This window comes from Mauremys mutica, chromosome 9 (assembly GCF_020497125.1).
Source record: "Mauremys mutica isolate MM-2020 ecotype Southern chromosome 9, ASM2049712v1, whole genome shotgun sequence".
NCBI classification, from domain to species: domain Eukaryota; kingdom Metazoa; phylum Chordata; order Testudines; family Geoemydidae; genus Mauremys; species Mauremys mutica.
In genome coordinates this window covers 87,613,711-87,634,053 of record NC_059080.1, presented here as the reverse complement: position 1 = coordinate 87,634,053, position 20,343 = coordinate 87,613,711, and the positions used below count along the sequence as shown (strand labels likewise).

The 20,343-nt window shown below is 39.7% G+C and overlaps 1 protein-coding gene across 1 annotated transcript; it reads left to right on the top strand.

Moving 5' to 3' along the window:
- The first annotated feature begins 1,006 nt into the window (after positions 1-1,006).
- Positions 1,007-19,051, top strand: SERPINI2 (serpin family I member 2). Its single transcript, XM_045031278.1, has 8 exons — positions 1,007-1,306; positions 4,223-4,450; positions 6,007-6,201; positions 6,306-6,498; positions 7,422-7,519; positions 8,198-8,284; positions 11,337-11,426; positions 18,918-19,051. The coding sequence occupies exons 1-8, from the start codon at positions 1,042-1,044 to the stop codon at positions 18,992-18,994; spliced, it is 1,233 nt and encodes a 410-aa protein (XP_044887213.1). The 5' UTR covers positions 1,007-1,041; the 3' UTR covers positions 18,995-19,051.
- The last annotated feature ends 1,292 nt before the right edge of the window (positions 19,052-20,343 follow it).

The window sequence follows — 20,343 nt, the reverse complement described above, 5'->3', positions numbered from 1 at the left end:
TAATGTAAATGGGGGAGGGGGAGTTAGGTTCCAGGACAGCTTCTTCTACTCTGCAAGCACAAGGGGCAGGGGGCTCAACCCTCAGCCTGCCCACTCCACCCCTTCCCCCAAGCCTCCACCCTTAACCCGGCTCTTCTCCCCAACACCTCCTCCCCCTTTACTTCGCATGGTGCATCCTGGCTCCTTCCCCCTCCCTCCCCTCCCTTCTAAACACCGCAAGCCAGCTGACTGCTGCCGGCAGGAGACAGGGGAGGGAGGGGGAGCCTGTGCGCCGAGTCCTTGCTCCTCCCCCCTCTCTCCTGCCTCCAAAATGCTGCAAGCCAGCTGATTGCTGCGGGCAGGAGGCAGGGGGAGGAGGGGGAAGGTGCTAATCTGGGGGTCTGCTGGCGGGCGGGAGACACCGAGGCGGGGGGCATAGGGAGGCTGCCAGCTGTGGAGAAAGCAGGCAGCCACACAATGTAAGAGTGGAGCATTGCACAACTTTAAATAGGTATGTTCCCTAACTGATCAGCAACCTAACAACGAAACAATGTTAAGCGAGATGACTTTAAGTGAGGAGTTACTGTAAAGGACATTCCTTTTCCCCTCCTATGACTTGTTAAAGGATAACTTCTAACTTTGGTAAATAGTGAACTTAACAGGGGAACACTTCATACGTTATGCCAAAGTTGCACAGAATGATCCTTGCAAACAATCTTTAAATATTCACATTAACCTACTCTTATATAGGTATTTGTTTATCAAGATTAAACCTCTTTTCAGGTATAGGAGTTTACTTTAAGGGATAATTTACATAAGATTCTATTAGAGATCAAAGGTAACATTTCCTAGTGTTGTTAAGTTTCTTTTATACTAGGTGTGTAATTTATGGGTGAGATAAAGAACTTGACCAGTAGAACTATGGGAAGGAGCTAGATGCTGTTTATCATAACTTCTCAGACAAGTGTGGTAATGAGAAGTTAAATCACTATTCTGGTTTTTATAATGTGATTTCAGTTCCAATAATTCAGAGGGGAAAACGCTGCAATAAACTGTGCTACAATGAGAAGTGCTTTATTTCAAAGCCTTCTCTTAATTACAGCTGGAATGTCCTCAACTTGCAGCCCCATCTCTACTCCTATGGCTGATAGCACTACACAACTTGCAGTGGATCTCTACCAAGTTCTTCATTGCTCTTCTAAAGAGGAGAACATCATACACTCGCCGCTTGGTGTTGCTTTACTTCTTGGAACGGTGCAGTTGGGGGCAAAGGGGAAAGCACTTAATGAGATAACACAAGCTTTGAAACTGCAAGGAAATAAAGATGGTGAGTATCACTTGATCTACTGTAATTTATGCTGTGTAATGATGGTGAAACACACAGGAGTGCTGGTTAGTGACTGGCATTTAGTACCTAGCTCATGTCACATGACATGATGGTCAGGGTTTTGAATGATTATATCACTGTCACATGGCACTAGCTCCTTTTGCTAGATCTCATTCTCTTATCTTAAAATACAAATCAAATGTCAATCTCAAACTAATGAAACAGAAATGGACATATCTAAGATGCAGAACAGGGTAAATAGAGGACATTGGCCAGTAGCTACCATCTCTGATCCACAGTTGCTTTCTGACATTTCTTGTTCTCAGACAGGTTCTTCCATAGCAGCCAGCTCAGTCACTGACATGGATACCATACCAGGCCATCCTTACTTCTGCGCTTCTGCTGGCAGCGGTGCTGCCTTCAGAGCGTGGCTCCCGGCCAGCAGCCACCGCTATTTGGCTGCCCAGCTCTGAAGGTAGCGCCGCCGCCAGCTGTAGCACAGAAGTAAGACAGGCAATACCATGACCCCCTACAATAGCCTTGCAACTCCCCCTCCCACAACTGCCTTTTGCGTCAGGACGTCTACAGTTACAACACCGTGAAATTTCAGATTTAAATATCTGAAATCATGAAATTTGTGATTTTCAAAATCCTATCACCGTGAAATTGACCAAAATGGACCGTGAATTTGGTAGGGCCTAATACATTATATATACAACTTGCATAGCACCTTGATCCATAAATCATCCCATTGAAGTCTCGAGACTACTTATGGAGTGCAGTGCTCCCAAACATGAGTTAAGAGTATCAGAATCTGGCCTAAGGGGGTATAAGAAGTCAACTCCAGCCACTTACCCCTGGCCTCCACTTCCTTATTTATATTTAATATCATCTTAATGAAGAGTAATAGGAAAGTCATTATAAGTTTCAAAAATAACCCTACAGTAGGTAATTCTACAATGAAAAAGACTTTCAAAAATTTGTTGGCTAAATGATTTTAAAATTTGTACATTTTCTGCAAAAACCACTGCATTCTTATCAGCTAGAAGTAGAAATAATTGAAGCCCATGTTCAATTACAGGTTCCAGGAAATGTAGTAAGTCAGTTTTAATTGCTTTGAATAGTTTTAATCCAATCTGTCCTAATAGAGATCATTGAGCTACAGATCAAATCCTATGTGGAAAGTACATTTTTTAACATTGCAGCACTTTGTTTGGTACAATGGTCTTTTTCCATGGACTCCCAAGGATAATGACTTGTCAAGGGACAGCTGGGCATTTATAGCACATTCATAGATCTTAAGTGCATGAAATAAATCCATTCATTTAAGCAGATGAATATTAACCATTTTTATTTTTTTAGAAAATATTTAAACAGACAAGTTACTTAGAAAATCAAGTCTCTGACCTCTGCCACGTGTCATGCTGCTAGTCACTGGCAGAAAGGGATGTTTCCAAAATGCCTATGCAATGCAATAGGGCACTAACGGAAACTAGTTAGAGTGGGTGTTTACAACACGAATGGATTTCATATCTCCGTGTTGTTATAAAGATGTGACACAACAGGAGAGGAATAGAATGAGCTGAGCCTGGGACATAAGATAAGAGGGAAGATACACTGCAAGCTGCATTTTTTACATGTATTAAATTATAGAGTTAAATGACTCCTGGAGGCCAGAATTCAGCCCTGATGTAATGAGTGACTTCAGTGGAGTTACTTCAGGAATGCATTTGGCCTGGGAACTTTAAAAAATCAAATATATAATCAATACATTGTGGATTTTAAAGTGTAACTACACTCGGTAGGGGTGCCCTCATTATCTGCCCCCTGCAGTGTCTTTCAAGAAAGATAAGGTTAGCCTGAGCATGTGAAAGTGGCTTCAAAAATCTTCTCTATCAGACATGTTACCAATACTGAAAAGCATGCAGAGTCAAACACTTAGAATACTCAACTCATAGTATCTATTTAATTAGTGTACCAATGAGATTCATTCGCCCTGTCTTTAAATAGATTTAGTTCATGCTTTGCTCATTCAATACTATCCTTTGAAGGAGCATGTAGGTTAAAAGAGCCAGACTTTGCCATCCTTACTCATGCTGAGTAGTACCTTATTCTAGGTATAATCCCACTGATTTCACTGGCCCTGCTTGTGGAGTAAGGTACACCCAGTGAGAGTAAGGAGGGGCATAATTTGTCTCTGTACTAAAGATGGTGACGTGAATTAACCTTGTATGTGTAGGCTAATGCACGTTGTTCCTTATATAGAATATGTTTATGCCTTTCACTCAAGAGGAGCAGGAGAGAGAATGGTTTCAGTGGAGGGTATAGGAGTATGCGTAGGAGAGTTTTGGGTGGGGGAGAGAACAAAAAGAGTTCCTACTTCTCTCTCTCTCTACCCCCACCTCCCCAACAAGCAATGCTCATCACTTTCAGAATCAAACTTTGGAGGGGGGTAGTATTGGCCTCCTTAGAGTTTTCCAGTCTTGAACCCTTTTGCTGTAGCTTACTTCCCTGCATCTGCAGGTGGCTTGTGCCACAAAAATAATTTTTTATGACATTGACAGGGATGTTGGAAGAAGTCTTAAAACCACTGCCAGTTTTCAGGAATATCTAGTCACCTTACCAGTTACCTTTACAAGATCGCTTGGGTAGAAAGGACCTGTATTCTGGGGACAGGGTGGTGGTGGTGGTAGTGGTGGTGGGTCTCTGAATCTCCTATTTTTTTCAAAATGTACATGTAGCATAAAGAAAACAATCAGAATATTGCAGCTCATTTACAAAAGCAGCCTTAGTTGTACTGCACCTGAGCCTTCAGGGGATTAGGGAATGCATTTTGTATATGGAGAACGACGCTATTACACAGCTGTTTTATGTTCTTCAAATGAAGATGCTACTATTAACATTTATTTTCCTTAGGTGAAGAATTCTCTCTGCTCCAGACACTATTCTCTGTCACCTCAGAAAAGAAAGAATTTACATTTAATCTTGCAAATGCCCTCTACCTTCAAGAAGGATTCATTGTAAAAGAACAGTATCTCCATAGCAACAAGGAATTTTTTCAGACTGCTATAAAACTGGTGAATTTCCAAGACACAAAAGCTTGCACAGAGGCCATAAGTACCTGGGTAGAAAACAAAACAGATGGTAAACTCTCTCTACAGCTTTCATAAAATCACTGTTTGCTAGTTAAGTTCCTCCCCTTTAATGCCCTAAAATATATAGAACGGGTTGGTGGTTGTATCATTGATCTGTGGTAGATATGAGACTTCGCAAGAAGGAATCTGGAAGTTATTACCTTGTTTCCATTATAGCCTGTTATTAAGAACAGCAACTAGCCCTTAAAAAGAGAAAAATACCAGGCTGTTTGCTAACTCTAATAATCTTTTGATTCATAGCCATGTGAAGCATTTCTTAATACAATTATTTAGTACGGCATTTTTACACATTACTCCTTGCCAAGTAGATGATTATTTATTTTGTTAATAACAAGTGTTCCATTTCTCACATTTACTGTAAATCATTAATACATGTTAGTAAAATCTAGTATTTTTCAGAACACTATACAGCTGCTAAATAAACTCTGATACTCCGTGTAAATATAGAAGCTAGCAGCCAAAGCCCCGTATCCAATGTGAAACAGAGTCAGCCTTAATTTTACAACAGCGTCCACAGAATTATGTAATTCTGCCTCTAAGCCCTCTCTGACCTTCCTTTTCCAATTAATATGGTATTTTGTGTGTTGTTCAGTTTGATAACGTTCCATTTATTTCATGCTGCTCCTATATTTTAACTCTGATGTACTGCACATTTTGTATTGACATTGAATAACTGAACCAAAGAAGTTGCCAGGGGAAAGTTGGAGGTTTTGGAAGCTGGTTATGGGATAAAAGGGGATTTTGGTATCCAGGAGTGGTAAGTGATGGGGAGGCTGCTGTTATTCTGGAGTCACTTAGGGGTTTGGTACCAGGGAGAGGAGAGAGTCCTTCCCCTTTCCCTTTCGGACAGGTGGAGAGTTGACTTTAAATTTGGAGGCAAAAGGCATTTGAATTGCTCATTCCTTACCAAAGCAACTATTGACACCAACTATGTGCCTCCCTGTACTCATCCTAATATCTGCTGCTACATTCAACAACAATGGAGAAGCCCATTAGCTTGATGTTTCTGCTAAAATAACAAGCAATGAAATGGTTAATGTTGGCATTTAAATTGTCCTCACGTCATTAACACCTCCTTTTAGATAATGTTGTCTGCAGACTCCGATAGACACCCTTACATCACTTATCCTTCATGTTATGAATCAAGTGTTTCTTTATAAGGGGAAGATGAACGTTCATTGAAAAATAAACCCTCCATTCAGGTGCAGGGCACTGTGACAATATCAATATAACCTGGAACTCTGCAGGAAAGTATTATATTCCATATTATACACACAACCCTCCTAACATAATGAACATGCTCTGGCTCCCATTTATATCAATGGCAAAATCCCATTCACTTCACTGGTACAAAAGTGTAATGACAAACTATTTATTCTCTGATGTCAGCGTGCAATAGCCTTTTTTTGAGTGTTATCGTAACAGGGAATCTTTAAAATCACAGCCTGTATATTACATGCACGCTCATTTTATTGCATTTAAAATAGACTAGCTGGTATTTATAGTGTGTGAAAATTTTGCTCATGTCCTTTTTCCCCCCGATAGGCAAAATAAAAAATATCATTTCAAGTGAAGAATTTGGTCCTCTCACTAGGCTTATTCTGGTGAATGCTATTTACTTCAAAGGAGACTGGAAGCAGAAGTTCAGACCAGAAGCTACCCATGAGATGGATTTTACTAAGAGAGATGGTTCTGTAACTAAGATACCAATGATGCATCTTGAGCTGAGAACAAAGTTTGGTAATGTAAAATATGCATGTCTGCGTGGAGACCATAAAATCATATATATTGTCTTAGTGGTTGCAGTTTGCTTACTGCAGCCCATGATTTTGTCTTTATTCTAGGTCATTTTTCTGACAATAATGTGAGCTACCAGGTTTTGGAATTACCTTACAAAGGGAAGGAGTTCAGCTTAGTTTTAACACTTCCTTCAGAAGGTGTAACTATAGAAGAAGTAGAAAAACTAATTACAGCTCAGCTGATAAAAGACTGGTTTGCTGAAACACAAGAGGAAGACGTAGAAATAAGCCTCCCTAGGTACTTCTCAATATTGTTTTTTTTTCATTATCCCTTCTAATCTCCTGTTTATGGAAGCATTAGGGATTAGATACAAAAATAGTCAAGAAAGCCTACTGACATCAGGCCCTGATTCTGCTCCCACTTAAGTCAATGGGAATTTTGTCATTGGTGTCAGTGAACACAGGATCAAATTGGACTTGATTTTCCACTACCTTATACCTTGTGTAGACCTTTACATCGGTTCCCAGTAAGTGCGAAATGTTACCAGATGAAAACTCTTCATTCACTTGCACAAGTGGTGGCTTTTTATACGCACTTCACACTCCCTTTGTAAATGACCCTGGCAAAATGAGAACCCAGGTTTCCTGGAGGGCAGAGCAGAGCGTGAGCATTGGCTTGGAAGTGAGCCCTCATATGGTTATTTTAGCCACCACTGATCTAAAAAGGTGCTTTATTTAGTAACACTACATGGACAAATTAAAGTTCAATTAAAGATTTGCACTACTTAATATCCACTGGTAAGTTCAGCTGCACTCAGTGACACTTTACATCTTGAGTTTTCGACTATGTAATGCCTCTATGTCTGGTTTCTTCATAATTTTAAGCGTTGTCTCCCTTGTTCAAAATCGTAATAGTAGTACTATCAAAGCCTTAAATAGTGCTTTTCATCCATATAGCTCAGAGCACTTTACAATCAGTGGGCAAGTAGCCTTTAACTACTTACTCACTTTGTAGATTGGGAAACTGAGATATGGAGAGGTTAAATGATTTGCCCAAGAGCACACAGCAAATCAGTGGCAGAACAGGGGATATAACCTAGATTTTCTATCTTCCTGCCTCCTGATTTAACCATTAGGCTTGCTATTTCCATTGATAATCATTTATGGACTGGAAGAATATTGATAGTTATATAATGAGTCTCTTTTCTATATGCTCTACAGGTTTAAAATAGAACAGACAGTGAACTTACAAGAAACGCTGCGCTCCCTCAATGTAACAGAGATATTTAGTGGCGGCTGTGACCTTTCTGGAATAACAGGTGCAGTGATTAATAATTCTGATATTACAATTATGAAACTTTTATCTCTGTTTTCAGTTGTCATCACCTTTTAAAATAATGTACTTTAACCATGTACTTTTCAGTGTATATATACTCAAGGCAAAACTGCATTTCCATGCGAGCACACATCCATGTGCACACACGAACACAGAAGCAAATTTTTTCCTCACTCTACATCAGAGAACCAGGGTGGCTTATTCTTAGATTGATGTTAAAATATGGGGAGCAACTGAATTGTAATTTTGAATGTATAGAAGATCTAAGGTTTGAAGTTCATGGACTCCTAATTTATGGAAAATATTACACACACACACAGAATGGACCCAAAATTGTTTAAGACCTAGATTTCTCAGATCCCAGTGTTCCGACAAGACCATTTTCCTTATATTACATGAATAATATATGTGTGTATCTACAGACAAGTGTATATGTTATATTTTCTCCCTCAGCCTAGACTTTGCTTCTTTTTTCTTCACCCTTTAACTCATCAAACATTAATGGGAGAGTGGGTGGTGGTGGAAATCTTGGATGTATTTTTTGAGGGTGGGAACTAGGAAATGAACATGTAAAGGGTCTTCTGATTTCAACAGTTAAGCATTGTGCATGAGCCTTCATCTCTCAACGTAAAATGTGTTAACTTATATATTTCCCCTTCAGAATCATCTGACATACACATTTCTAAAGCCATCCAAAAAGTTTGTATTGAGGTCAATGAAGATGGCAGTGAAGCTGCAGCATCCTCAAGTAAGATTTGCTTTGCTTATCAGGATAAATACTTATGACTCTGATGTATTCTGAACTTGATGCAAGTGGATCTTTAGTAAATGTTGGATGCAAATCATTGGGTGCACTTTTCACCCATGGTTCTTCCATTTCAAATTAAATTATTAAAATGCACGCAAGAGGCTTACGTGTGTCTGGACTTCATTCCTCAACCCATAATCAGACATAAAAAAATCCAGCCTTTACCCACATATTTGGCTATAACTTGATATTTTTTTCTTCAGTATGCTTACAATCAAAGGCACCTGTTCTCCCTTGGTGACTTCTACTTCAGCGGGGATCCAAAATAAATGATTTTTAAGGCAACTTTTACAAAATGAAAGGCTCAGCAGGTATCAATGCAGGTCATGCAAATCACAGTGCTGATTTCTATTGTTGTTTTTGTTTGCTTTTAAACAGCTTTTTGACACTGTACCTATTCCGAATTTCAGTATGTTTTCCTTGTCCCTACCCCTCAAAGTAAGCACACTTTTAAAATATGCATGTCTATGCATGAGTGCAATGGGGATAGAGGAAGGACAAAAGGATCTAGTGCAGTGCAACTTGTGTAGTGAGAAGTCAGAATCTCATGTTTGCTCTTCTTTAATGCAAGGCCTAGGGAATCACAGCACTGCCAGGGCCCCTGATCCCATAAAATGGATGTGAGGTTGGAGCCTGGCTATGTTGCCATCTCCCCACCCTCCTTCTACACCAGCAGAGAATTTCCAAGGCCAGCTTTTGGGTAGTTATATACATTCCATTCTGTGTGTCGTATGGTGCTCTGCTCTGCACCCCACCAAATGCCCCGGCAGCATTTTAATTGAGTCTCCTTCATAGGCACAATGCCTCTGGCCATTATCACTGCTGCACCCCTCTAGTCCCTCGTGTTGGGTGGAGCAGTGACTACTGCTAAAGCCACTGTCAAAGCCTGTATTTTCATATTTGGTTTCCTCTGCAGGAATTGTTTTCTAAGTGTCATTTAGGTCCTAGAAAAAACATACCTTGGACTCTTTCTTTTTAGGGGTTTTTAATTTAATATATGTTTGATTTGAATTTTTAACATACTAAAAACACGGCTAACAAAGTTAGGTGGTAATAGCAAATTCTGCATTGTGTACCTTCATGGACTGTAATGCAATTACTCTTGCTGTTTGTGAGTGTATGAGAGAGGCGAATTAGGTGCATTGTTTCTCAACTCAGCACATAGTGAAGAAAAATATTGAAAGCAATCTGCTTGCTAGTAGCTATTAAATGAATTCATAGCTCCCAGACACGCTACTTGAAAGTGTTCTCTATATTAAGTATTTAATAAATAATCCGTCCCTGGATCGAACAACACTAATTGAATTACATAGTGCATATGATATTTATAACACTATCTGCAGGAAGTCAGAGGTTGCTCCCACACCAAGTATACCATCTATTAGATTTTTTGGTTCCTGTCTGCATTTTCTTTCCTCATAGTGTTCCTCCCAAGTGTTTCTTAAAGCCTAAATATCCCCTCTCAGTTTTTGCATTTACTTCTTTCTGTATCAGAGGGATGATTGTTGTAATATTAGGTATTTTGATGGCAAGTTATTGACTGGGATATGGTCAGATATTACAGTGATGGGGCATCTTAGTATCAAAGCACCTCAAAACCATTAACTACCCCCACCAAAATGCCCAGTGTTGTGACAACCATCCCTCTTATTAAGGCCTGTTGAAGATGGTTCTTTTTGAGCTCATCAATGTCACTCTCAAAGTGGCTAAGGAGTGATAAAAGGCCCAGTTCTGCAAAGGCTGAGTGCTCTGTCTTCTCAGTTTTCCCAGCTGCTGCTGACCCAGGAGCAAAGGATTTGAATTCTGCTCCCTCACATAGTAACAAGTAAGCCCTAGACTGCTGGGCCCAGCCTGTTGGCACTGTATTTGTATTACATTGCGTGAAAAAGTTCATCTTGTCTTTATGATAATGTCTGCTTTCCAAGATTCCATATTGTCCAGGGGCTGCTCCTGAAGCCCTTTGTAATGGAGATGATTTACTGTATCTAGCAAGGATGTTAATATGAAACAGAAGATACCCTGATTTTATTTTAATGACAGAGTCTTGCAGTATCATATCTTAATTCTTAACCAGCCCATTTTCAGTTGTAAACTATTGTTCTTGAGCACTGCTTAAATGGGCCATTTTAAGCTTTCAGTTTGACAGATGCATGCTAGGAAGGTAATAACTATAGTTAAAACAGAATATAGTTACAATATTCCATTCAGATGAATTTTAAAATGAAATGCCACATCTTGAGCTGAAGAAGTTAAAGTCTCAAGATATCTCCAGCAGGTTATTATCTTAATAGTTTGTGCTAAGTCCTCAAAGAAAATGTCATATTACAAAGCAGCTGTATAATAGACGAGTGATTTGTTCTTGTAATTGCGCAGTTGACTTTATGATTTGTAACTAAAGAAAAAAGCCAGTTAAAATACATTTGTCATTTGGTAATCAAGAACAGCAGTTCATCCAGTGTGAGTGACTCTGAGTGAAAGGCATTTTACATAGATGCATCACTTCTCCTTACTGCACCATATACTAGACACCTGACATAATGGGACAATAGTCTGATCTGTTATAGCAAATTCTCTTTTGTGAGAATGACTGACTGATACTTCTAATCTGTGATGTAGAAATCCAGCCCATCCTCCATGGCCACTGAAGTCCTCTGGTACCAGAATGGGTGTGGTTCCTTCCTTTATCCTAGGAGGAGATGACTGGCTATATGGTGCAGAGCCTAGCTTTGCTTATGCTCTCTATAGTGGATCATCCAGTCTCCTGGACATTAGAAAATAACAGAGCTGTTTCAGTCACTGGCTTCAGGTAGCTCTGTCCCCCCGCTCCCACCGCCGCACACAGGGTGGCTTCTTAACAGCTTCCTTGGCTTGGGGACGGAAGATGCCTTCTTTACCCCAAAGGCACTCCTCCAGCACCTGAACCTTCTGCTTAGACTTTGTGCTGGGCTAAGGATTGTTCCCTAACAGAAAGTCTATTGCTTTGTGTTTGTAGGTACACATATGGCAGCAATCATGAGTATGTCACATAACCAGTTTGTGGCTAACCGCCCATTCCTATTTATCCTGAAACATAACCCAACAGGTAAGGTTATTGCATTTACACTCCTGCTCCTAAGATTTTTCAGAGGGGTACGTGTCAGATAGCACTAACCCCAAATGTGGCTTTTATGGGGAAAATATGGAAGATAATAAAATTAAGAAAAAAATGTTCTTGTTTGTATTTAAACATTCCTGTGCAGTGTCTGCAACCCAAACAGGACAGCACATTGTACTAACTCAGGGGAACAAGGAAGTGAAATGGACTATGAAACTTCAAATTACAAATAAGAGTGAAACTGATTAGTCTGACTATTAGAGAGACAAGGTGGGTGAGGTAATATCTTTTATTGGACCAACTTCTGCTGGTGAGAGGGACAAGCTTTTTGTGTAAGCTCGAAAGATTCTCTCTCTTACCAACAGAAGTTGATTCAATAAAAGATATTACCTCACCTATATTGTATTTCTAATATCCTAGGACCAGCACAGCTACAACACTGCATAGTCTTTTTTCAGAGTAGCAGCCGTGTTAATCTGTATCCGCAAAAAGAACAGGAGTACTTGTGGCACCTTAGAAACTAACAAATTTATTTCAGCATAAGCTTTTGTGGGCTACAGCCCACTTCTTCGGATGCATAGAATGGAACACACAGACAGGAGATATTTATACATACAGAGAACATGAAAAGGTGGAAGTACCCATACCCAATTGATTGGACTCTTACAGTTGGTATGGGTACTTCCACCTTTTCATGTTCTCCGAAGAAGTGAGCTGTAGCCCACAAAAGCTTATGCTGAAATAAATGTCTTAGTCTCTAACGTGCCACAAGTACTCCTGTTCTTCTTACTGCATAGTCTGACCATTAGCTAAGATAAGTGAAATGCAAAAAGAAAAACATAAACAGTAAAAATAAAACTATCTTTGTAAAGTTGTTTTGATTTTAACAATCTAAAGTACTATTAATAAGGAAATTAGGAAAGCTGTTGGTTTGAATTTGTGTCTCTTTAACAAGGTATGTAAATTTCACATATATTCACATACAGACCATTCTCTGTCTTCATTTTATCTTCTCACATATGTGTTTCAAACTCAGGCCCGTCAGCCTGATGTGGCTTGTTTAATCTATTAATCCAGACCCCACTCCAGTTGAAAATTCTACAGAATTTCAGCTTTCTTGTCCTGTTCTCTGCCCTGCTCCCTCTCCCACATAAGAATCAATAATTCTAACCATTTGGTTGTAAAGAGAACCTTCCTAATGTGAATGAAGGCAGTGCTGTCTTCCTGCATTGACAGACAAAAGAAATAGGTCAGATTCGCTCCTAAATTACATTACTGTATATCTGGAATAATTTCACTGATGTAGTATTGCCAACCTCAAGAAATCAAAAATCATGTCAGTTCTCCCAAAATCATGAGATTAAAAAAAAATCAAATCATGTTTTCTAGTTTGTCTTTTGACTTATTAACTCACCTCTAATCTTCTGCCACCTCTAATCTTCTGCCACTGTGGGATAATTTCAGGTTGAAAAGTCAACTTTTAATGCACACAAAACTGCATGACTCTCCTGGCTGCTTGCTTATCCTCACCTCAACCGTAAGACAGGAAACTGCCATCCCTTTTCTATAATTGTCTCGACTCTCTCCCCCCAGCTTGTTTCCTTTCAATAAAGGAAGAGGAGGATGGTATGTAGTTTGGGAACCACTGACCTAATTCATGCACCATGGTTCACACTCACACATAGAACACACATTACTTCCTAGGATTGATGAGTTACAGATATACAGAAAGAACTTTTAGCAATCATTGATATAAGTGATAATGGCAGAGTAAAAACAATATGGAATCGGTTTAGCCTTTTCCCAGAAGCAACACTTCCCCAACTTCCCTTCCACATGCAGATAGGCTGTAGGGAAATGGCAGCCATCTTGCTAGCTTCAGCTCCATTGACAGATAGATAGAAAAACATCCAATGTCACAATAAAATTGCGAGATGTAGCACGGTTGTCTATTCAGCGAGTAGATCTACTAGTCAGGGCCTATTGCTTTAGTCTCTTTCAGTTCAATGTGTCAGGGACAGGGTTCAGATGGCTCAGCTTTCTTATCAGTAACCTCCTAGTCCTGCCTGTCCCAGGGCTAGGCATAGATGAATCTCAGGTGGGTAGGGCATCCCAGGCTCTCTCACTCCTCCAGGTTCTAGCCACATGTGACAGCACAGGCTGACCTATGCTTGGCCCACCTCCTGTTCATCTTCCTGTGGGCCACTTCTTACCCCACCTGATGTCTTAGTTTGGGGCAAGGCTGCTCTTTGATTACAGTCCTTTGCTCCAAACCCCGAGTGTCAGGGCTGACGCATACAGGCAACCCTTTTGTGCCCTGTACATGGTTCTCCCTGCCTCTTGGGTGATGTCCCAAGGAAGTGGGAGAAAGACTCATTACAAGACCACCTCAGTAAGAGCCCCTCCTCCTCCTGGAAATGATTTCTCTCCTCCCCTCTGCCTGGGTTGCTGGAGCTCTTTTTATACTGCTCATTTCCCCAGACAAATACTCAGCAGTGCATGAGGGTCAGCACTTTCCTGGTCCAGTACTACTCCAGCCTTTCCCCTGCCTCCACCTTAGTGAGGGGTTTATAAATCCCATCACATGAGAGCTGACAATACTGCTGATGTCAATTAGCAGCATAACTGAGAACAGAATTTGGCCTCGTATGGCCAAAAGGTATCCCATTCAGTAGGATATCACCTCTCAAGTCTGATGACGAATAAATATCAACATTAACTATTTAACTGCTGATCACTTCAGCAGAAATATTCACTTAGCATGTATAGATATTGTGATTGGATGTAGGCAGGGAGCAATATAGGAGGACTGGACAAAGGTGGGTGGCCTTCCACTTCATCCACATCATTTTTAAAAGTACACTGCTATTAGCAGTAGAGCATGAAGTGCTTTCATTTCTTTTCCTGTCTCTTAATGCTTGTCCTCTGAGCTCTGTACCTCCAAGAGAAGGGGCTCAGAGAACGGATACTGTTGGGTTCTGTGCGCAGAAAAGAATAAAGAGCTGAATTTATGGTAGTCCTAAACATGGTTTTCATTCTCCATCTCTTCCCCAAATCAAGTGGTGCTGAATGCAACATTTAACTTTGCTAACTAAAATATTAGTTACTACCTAAGTACCATATTTTTCCCTCAGTCATTTTGCAAAACTTCTAGTGACATACCATTGGGACACCTACTGTGTGGCTTGAGAGCAGTATATTGCCCTAGCTTTGTAGCCCTTACCTAAGCGAATTAATTAAAAAAAAATGTAATTCAGCCATTTCCAGAGAATGAGTTTGGAACCCCTATTCTAATGATTTTGGAGGAAAGTTTGTTCATTGAGGCTAATACAGTTATTTAAAAGTTGGGCATGACAGAATCCATAAGAATCTTTTAGATAAGCTTTATGTCTAAACTGTTGTTTTGAAGTTATGTGAAATCAGTTTTCTTTTAAGAATGTTTTATTTTTAAATAGTAATAGACTCCATAATCCTATAGGCATTAGGTCCCAGCAGAAATTTGAGGTCAGCTTCTTGCATTAATATTTTAGCTTTAGCTCTTCTCAAATTATTTTTCTTGCTCATCATAAATTATTCTGCTAAAGTGAGATCCTTTAAACCCCTTCCAAATAAACAAATATAAAACCAGAAATAGAACACATATTTTCCACAAATATTCAAAGCTAAGACCACGTATCCATCCCTCCCACACATAGGATTTGATTGAGAGATACCAATTTTTATTTTTACTTTTAGGTAGTGCAAATTCCTTAGCACAAATACATTTCATAAACTACATAAACCAAAGGAACTAAAGAAGCATGTGGCATTGATGCAATGGGAAATCATACCATTCAAAATAAACACGTTTGATTCCTTTATTTCATTACACATGGCAGCAGTTATTGGTTATTTTGTATTACAGAGCCATATGATGGTAATCAGCACACAAAAGAATGTGTGTGTGTGGGGGGGAGATACCAGGGGAAAATTCCTCTTTTTTTTTTTAAGCTATAACTTTTAACAACCAGTGTTTAATGAAAATCTCTACTGTTTTATGATCTGTGCCGAAATTAAAATGTCAAAACTAAGATACTCCTTTAAATTAGGGATTAAGAGGAGTGACAACTCATTTATAGAAGATGGTAATGGCTGCCATAAAAGAGGAAGAATTACTGTTATTTTTAACAATTACACAATCAGTACTTTTTGTTATAGCAACTTTGGAAAGGAGTTTCAGGAAATCTGTCATAATGATAGGCATTTGAAGACCAGTATAGGCCTGATACATCCTATTTAGGTCAGGCATGAATGGGCCAAATTCTATAAAACAGTGTGATTATTTTGGAATATTTGGATCAATTCCTGGTCTTCTGACGAAATCACCCCCTTTCCTGGAGGCTGCTATACTGCCCCTCCCGCATACGACTTGTCTGAATGCTCATCCTGGAGAGAGGATGAGATCGAGAATAAATCTCACATGACAGAGGTTAATTATGTCACTTAATGCTCTGAAGAAAGGTGTTCAGATGTTACAGTGCCGTCGAGTGATAGGAGTATAACAGTAGCCATCACAGTTAGTGGACACCAGTCCCAGTCATGTAACAGGAGTATCAACCTTCTGTAATTCTGAACCATGTCAGATGTCAGCAGATTAGGTTCAATCTTTTGCCAGTACACACTGCACTGGTAAAAAAGCTTCCAGGACTCCAATAAAGAGTGAAAACCAGGGACTGCTGGGAGAGGAATCTGAATATATAAATAACTCTCTCAGATATTTCCATTTAAAAACAAAATTAGATAAGCTCAAATATGCTAAATAAATAAATAAATTAATTAAATAAAAGACCCAACCTCATATCAACTTGAGAGAGTAATTCTAGATGGATGGCCAACAGGAAGAGCCATGGCTATAATGAAGATAAAAAAACCTATTGGGACCAGGAGAATAAATTGCTGTGTGAGATAAGATTCTGGATAAGGAACATTGTGTCACAATACTGCATAGCATGGGGACAAAAATGCTAAATACCCACACTGCCTAACTGGGCAATGTGAAGAGATGTCCTTTTCTGGCCTTATATGAATGCTGTCATCCAAGATAAGTTATCCAAGTTGGAAATCTTCAGTGAATTCACATGCAGAAGAACCAGTGAAACTACATGAGATTTTTGATAGCCTCCAGGACCATGGTGGGCAAAAATCTCTTCTAATTAAATGGGAAAGATGACCTCTTACTAATGGACTACTATCTAGGTCGGGGTTAGGCAACCTATGGCACAGATGCCGAAGGCGGCACGTGAGCTGATTTTTCAGTGGCACTCACACTGCCCGGGTCCTGGCCACCATGCGGAGGGGCTCTGCATTTTAATTTAATTTTAAATGAAGCTTTTTAAACATTTTAAAAACCTTATTTACTTTACATACAACAATAGTTTAGTTATATATTATAGACTTATAAAAAGAGACTTTCTAAAAACATTAAAACGTATTACTGGCACGCGAAACCTTAAATTAGAGTGAATGAATGAAGACTCGGCACACTGCTTCTGAAAGGTTGCCGACCCCTGATCTAGGTTTTTAAAAAGTCTGAGCACACTGCATAATAACTTAATAATGCTCTATAAATGTCAAGGAAGCAGGGTCTGCCATGGATGAGAACCAATGCCTTTTGAGTAGCCTCTGAGGAGGAGATGTAGAGGCAGCTCTGTGAAATGATTCTAATGAAGACTTCCTCTCCCAGAGCCAGACTTCCATTTCAAATCTTACACTATTCCTGAGTAGTGAATTCACTGCAAAAAGAGACTTTCAATAGGGAACAAAAATGGGATTTTACTATGTATAATACTAGAGTCAAACTGAAATGGCCTTTGGCAACAGCAGGAAGTCACAAGGAGGTCATACCGTAAAGGGATTAGTTCCTGAGGCAAAGTAAAAAGTCTTTAATAATGGTAAACTATTCCGGGCGGTGGAGAGATAGGACTAAAATTCCCTAGCGTTGGTAGTCTGAGTTACTGGAGCTATCAGCAAGTAACAGGGAGAGACTTGAGGCACAATAGGGCATACATTGTAAAATGCGACAGAGAGTCCTGTGGCACCTTATAGACTAACAGACCTATTGGAGCAGACTAACATGGCTACCCCTCTCATCATTGTAAAATGTCTAACCCATGGGTAAGGATAAGATTTTATCAGAGGGGTTATGAAAATCATGGCTTCCGTGACTTTCTGAGGCCTCCATGACATTTTAGGCTTCAGCCTCATGCCCTGGGGCAGCAGGGGCCTCACAGCTCCCAGCTGTCGGCCCCAGAGCTCTGAGTTGTCACAGGTGGCGGGAACCCTGAAGCTCTGAGTCGCCAACCCCGAGCTGCTGTGGGGGGCAGGGGCCTGGAGCTCCTGGCAATTAGCTCCTCCCCCCGCCCCCTTATTTTTAGTAAAAGTCACGGACAGGCCACGGGCTTCTGTGAATTTTTGTTTAATGCTCGCCACCTGTCCGTGACTTTTACTAAAAATAACCATGACAAAATCTTAACCTTGCCCATGGGTTAGCCCAGAAGAAACTCTTTACATCAAAGTTGTTCTAACTGCCTAAAGTAACTTACTGTGTTGATCTCATGAATCTTTCCAAAATGCAAAACTACAGTGACTTATTGATACCAAGAACTTGACATGTACTGAAGTATTGTTAAGATTTGTGTTCGCAGTGCATAAACTTTCAGTTAGAAGAAGAACAATAGTTAAGACTACCCTAAACAGTATATCTACTCATGCAAAACCTACCTGCTGCCCCAGATCTAGTCAGGATCCACCTTTCTATCGAGTTTTGCAATGATGATCTTTTTTAAAAGAGAGATTGTTCAACAATAAAAGCTAAGACTACTGTGGATAAACTTCTGTCAGAGCTCAGATACAAAGATTTCCTATTAAAAACTTCTGAAGAAAAACAAACCAAAAACTTTGCAGAGAACTCAAAAGGCACAAAAAATAAAACAGTGAAATTTCATACTGATTGGTCACCTACTTTTAGAGAAAAAATAGGAACTTCTGCTGTATGTTAGGCCCTTTTAGAATGTAACCTTAAATATGGAGTCTCTACTACAAGCGTCCATAATACAAATCTCTGGTACACAGGAAAAAAAAGCAATCACTGTTACAGAACTACACATATTTTCTTTGCATGTACAGTATGGTGTATGATACAAAATACTGTATCTTAAGTACTCCAAGCTATACAATTGTAGCTTAGATATAATGAAATTTTATATATTTAGCATAGGATTTTTTCTTCATACAAATAATAAGGGCTGGCAGGGTCAGTTTGGCCAGATAGGGGAATAGAATTTAATGTTGTTTGTGTCATTACATTTAACTCTGACATATTTTCTATTGACAAGGAAAAGTAGGAATAGATGGAAAAAATGTTCTTATTCTTAATAATTGTTACTGAAATCCACAGAAATGTTTACCAGTAAACATATGTAATGCTCTTTCAATTTCTAGGTTCAATTGTGTTTATGGGAAGGCTGGCAAACCCTGACATTCAAAACACAAGGAGAAGAGATATGGAGTCACTATAATCATAACAAAGACAGAAAAAATGTAATGTTCTAAAATTAAAGTCTGATCATTATTACAGCCAAACTTGCTATTTTTCCTTTTCATTCTTTCAATGCTAGAGCATGAAGGAGTTTGAAATTTCAGAATAAAAATGTTATTTGCTTAGTAGCTGATTTTCTGTCTTCACAAAGACAGAATGATTTTGTGTTCATTGCAGAGTCTATACTAAGATGACTAACAACAAGATTTCTTTGTAATGTGTGTATATCAAAACACTTAATCTAGTCACTTCTCAACATGTCACTAATTCTCTCTGTTCTCAGCTTCTTGGAATGCGAAGAGGTAGTCTGATCTTATCCGCTGATGGAAAGATCTTACATTAATTTTCAGACAGTACTCTGTCCACTTTTGTTGTACTTTGAGAGCTAATGCTTTAGCGTTATTGTTACTCTAGCATGCCAGCAGAGAAGAACATTTTAATTGCATTATGGGACAAAAGAGGACTCCAGTGGTGTTAGTGATACAATAGATTTTTTTTTTACAGGCAATCTTACAATTTCTCTCATTTTAATCTCTGATATGCTCTCTTGTCAGCAATTTGCTGCTGGGGACTCTATCTTGTCCCTTCCAGGTAATGATATTACACTAATGATATAATAACACTTAGACTCTGTCCCCATATCTACTCTAGCAACACCATCGGAGGACCCAACCACATCAGCCACACCATCAAGGGCTCATTCACCTGCACATCTACTAATGTGATATATGCCATCATGTGCCAGCAATGCCCCTCTGCCATGTACGTTGGCCAAGCCGGACAGTCCCTATGTAAAAGAATAAATGGACACAAATCGGACATCAGGAATGGTAACATACAAAAGCCAGTAGGTGAACACGTCAACCTCCCTGGCAGGGCCAGCTCCAGCTTTTTTGCCACCCCAAGCGGCAAAGAAAAAAGAAAAGAAAGAAAGAAAGAAAAAAGCCGCAAACATTGGCACTTTGATGGCAGCTCTACCAAGCCGTTTTATTCTTTGGCGGCAATTTGGTGGCTGGTCCTTCCCTCCGAGAGGGACTGAGGGGACCCACCACCGAATTGCCACTGAAGACCCGGACGTGCCACCCCTTCCCATTGGCCGCCTCAAGCACCTGCTTCCTGTGCTGGTGCCTGGAGCCGGCCCTGTCCCTGGACATTCTATAACAGATTTAAAAGTAACTATTCTTGAACAAAAAACTTCAGAAACAGACTTCAAAGAGAAACCGCAGAACTAAAATTCATTTTCAAATTTAACACCATTAATTTGGGCTTGTATAGGGACTGGGCGTGGCTGGCTCATTACAAAAGCAACTTTGCCTCTCTTGGAATTGA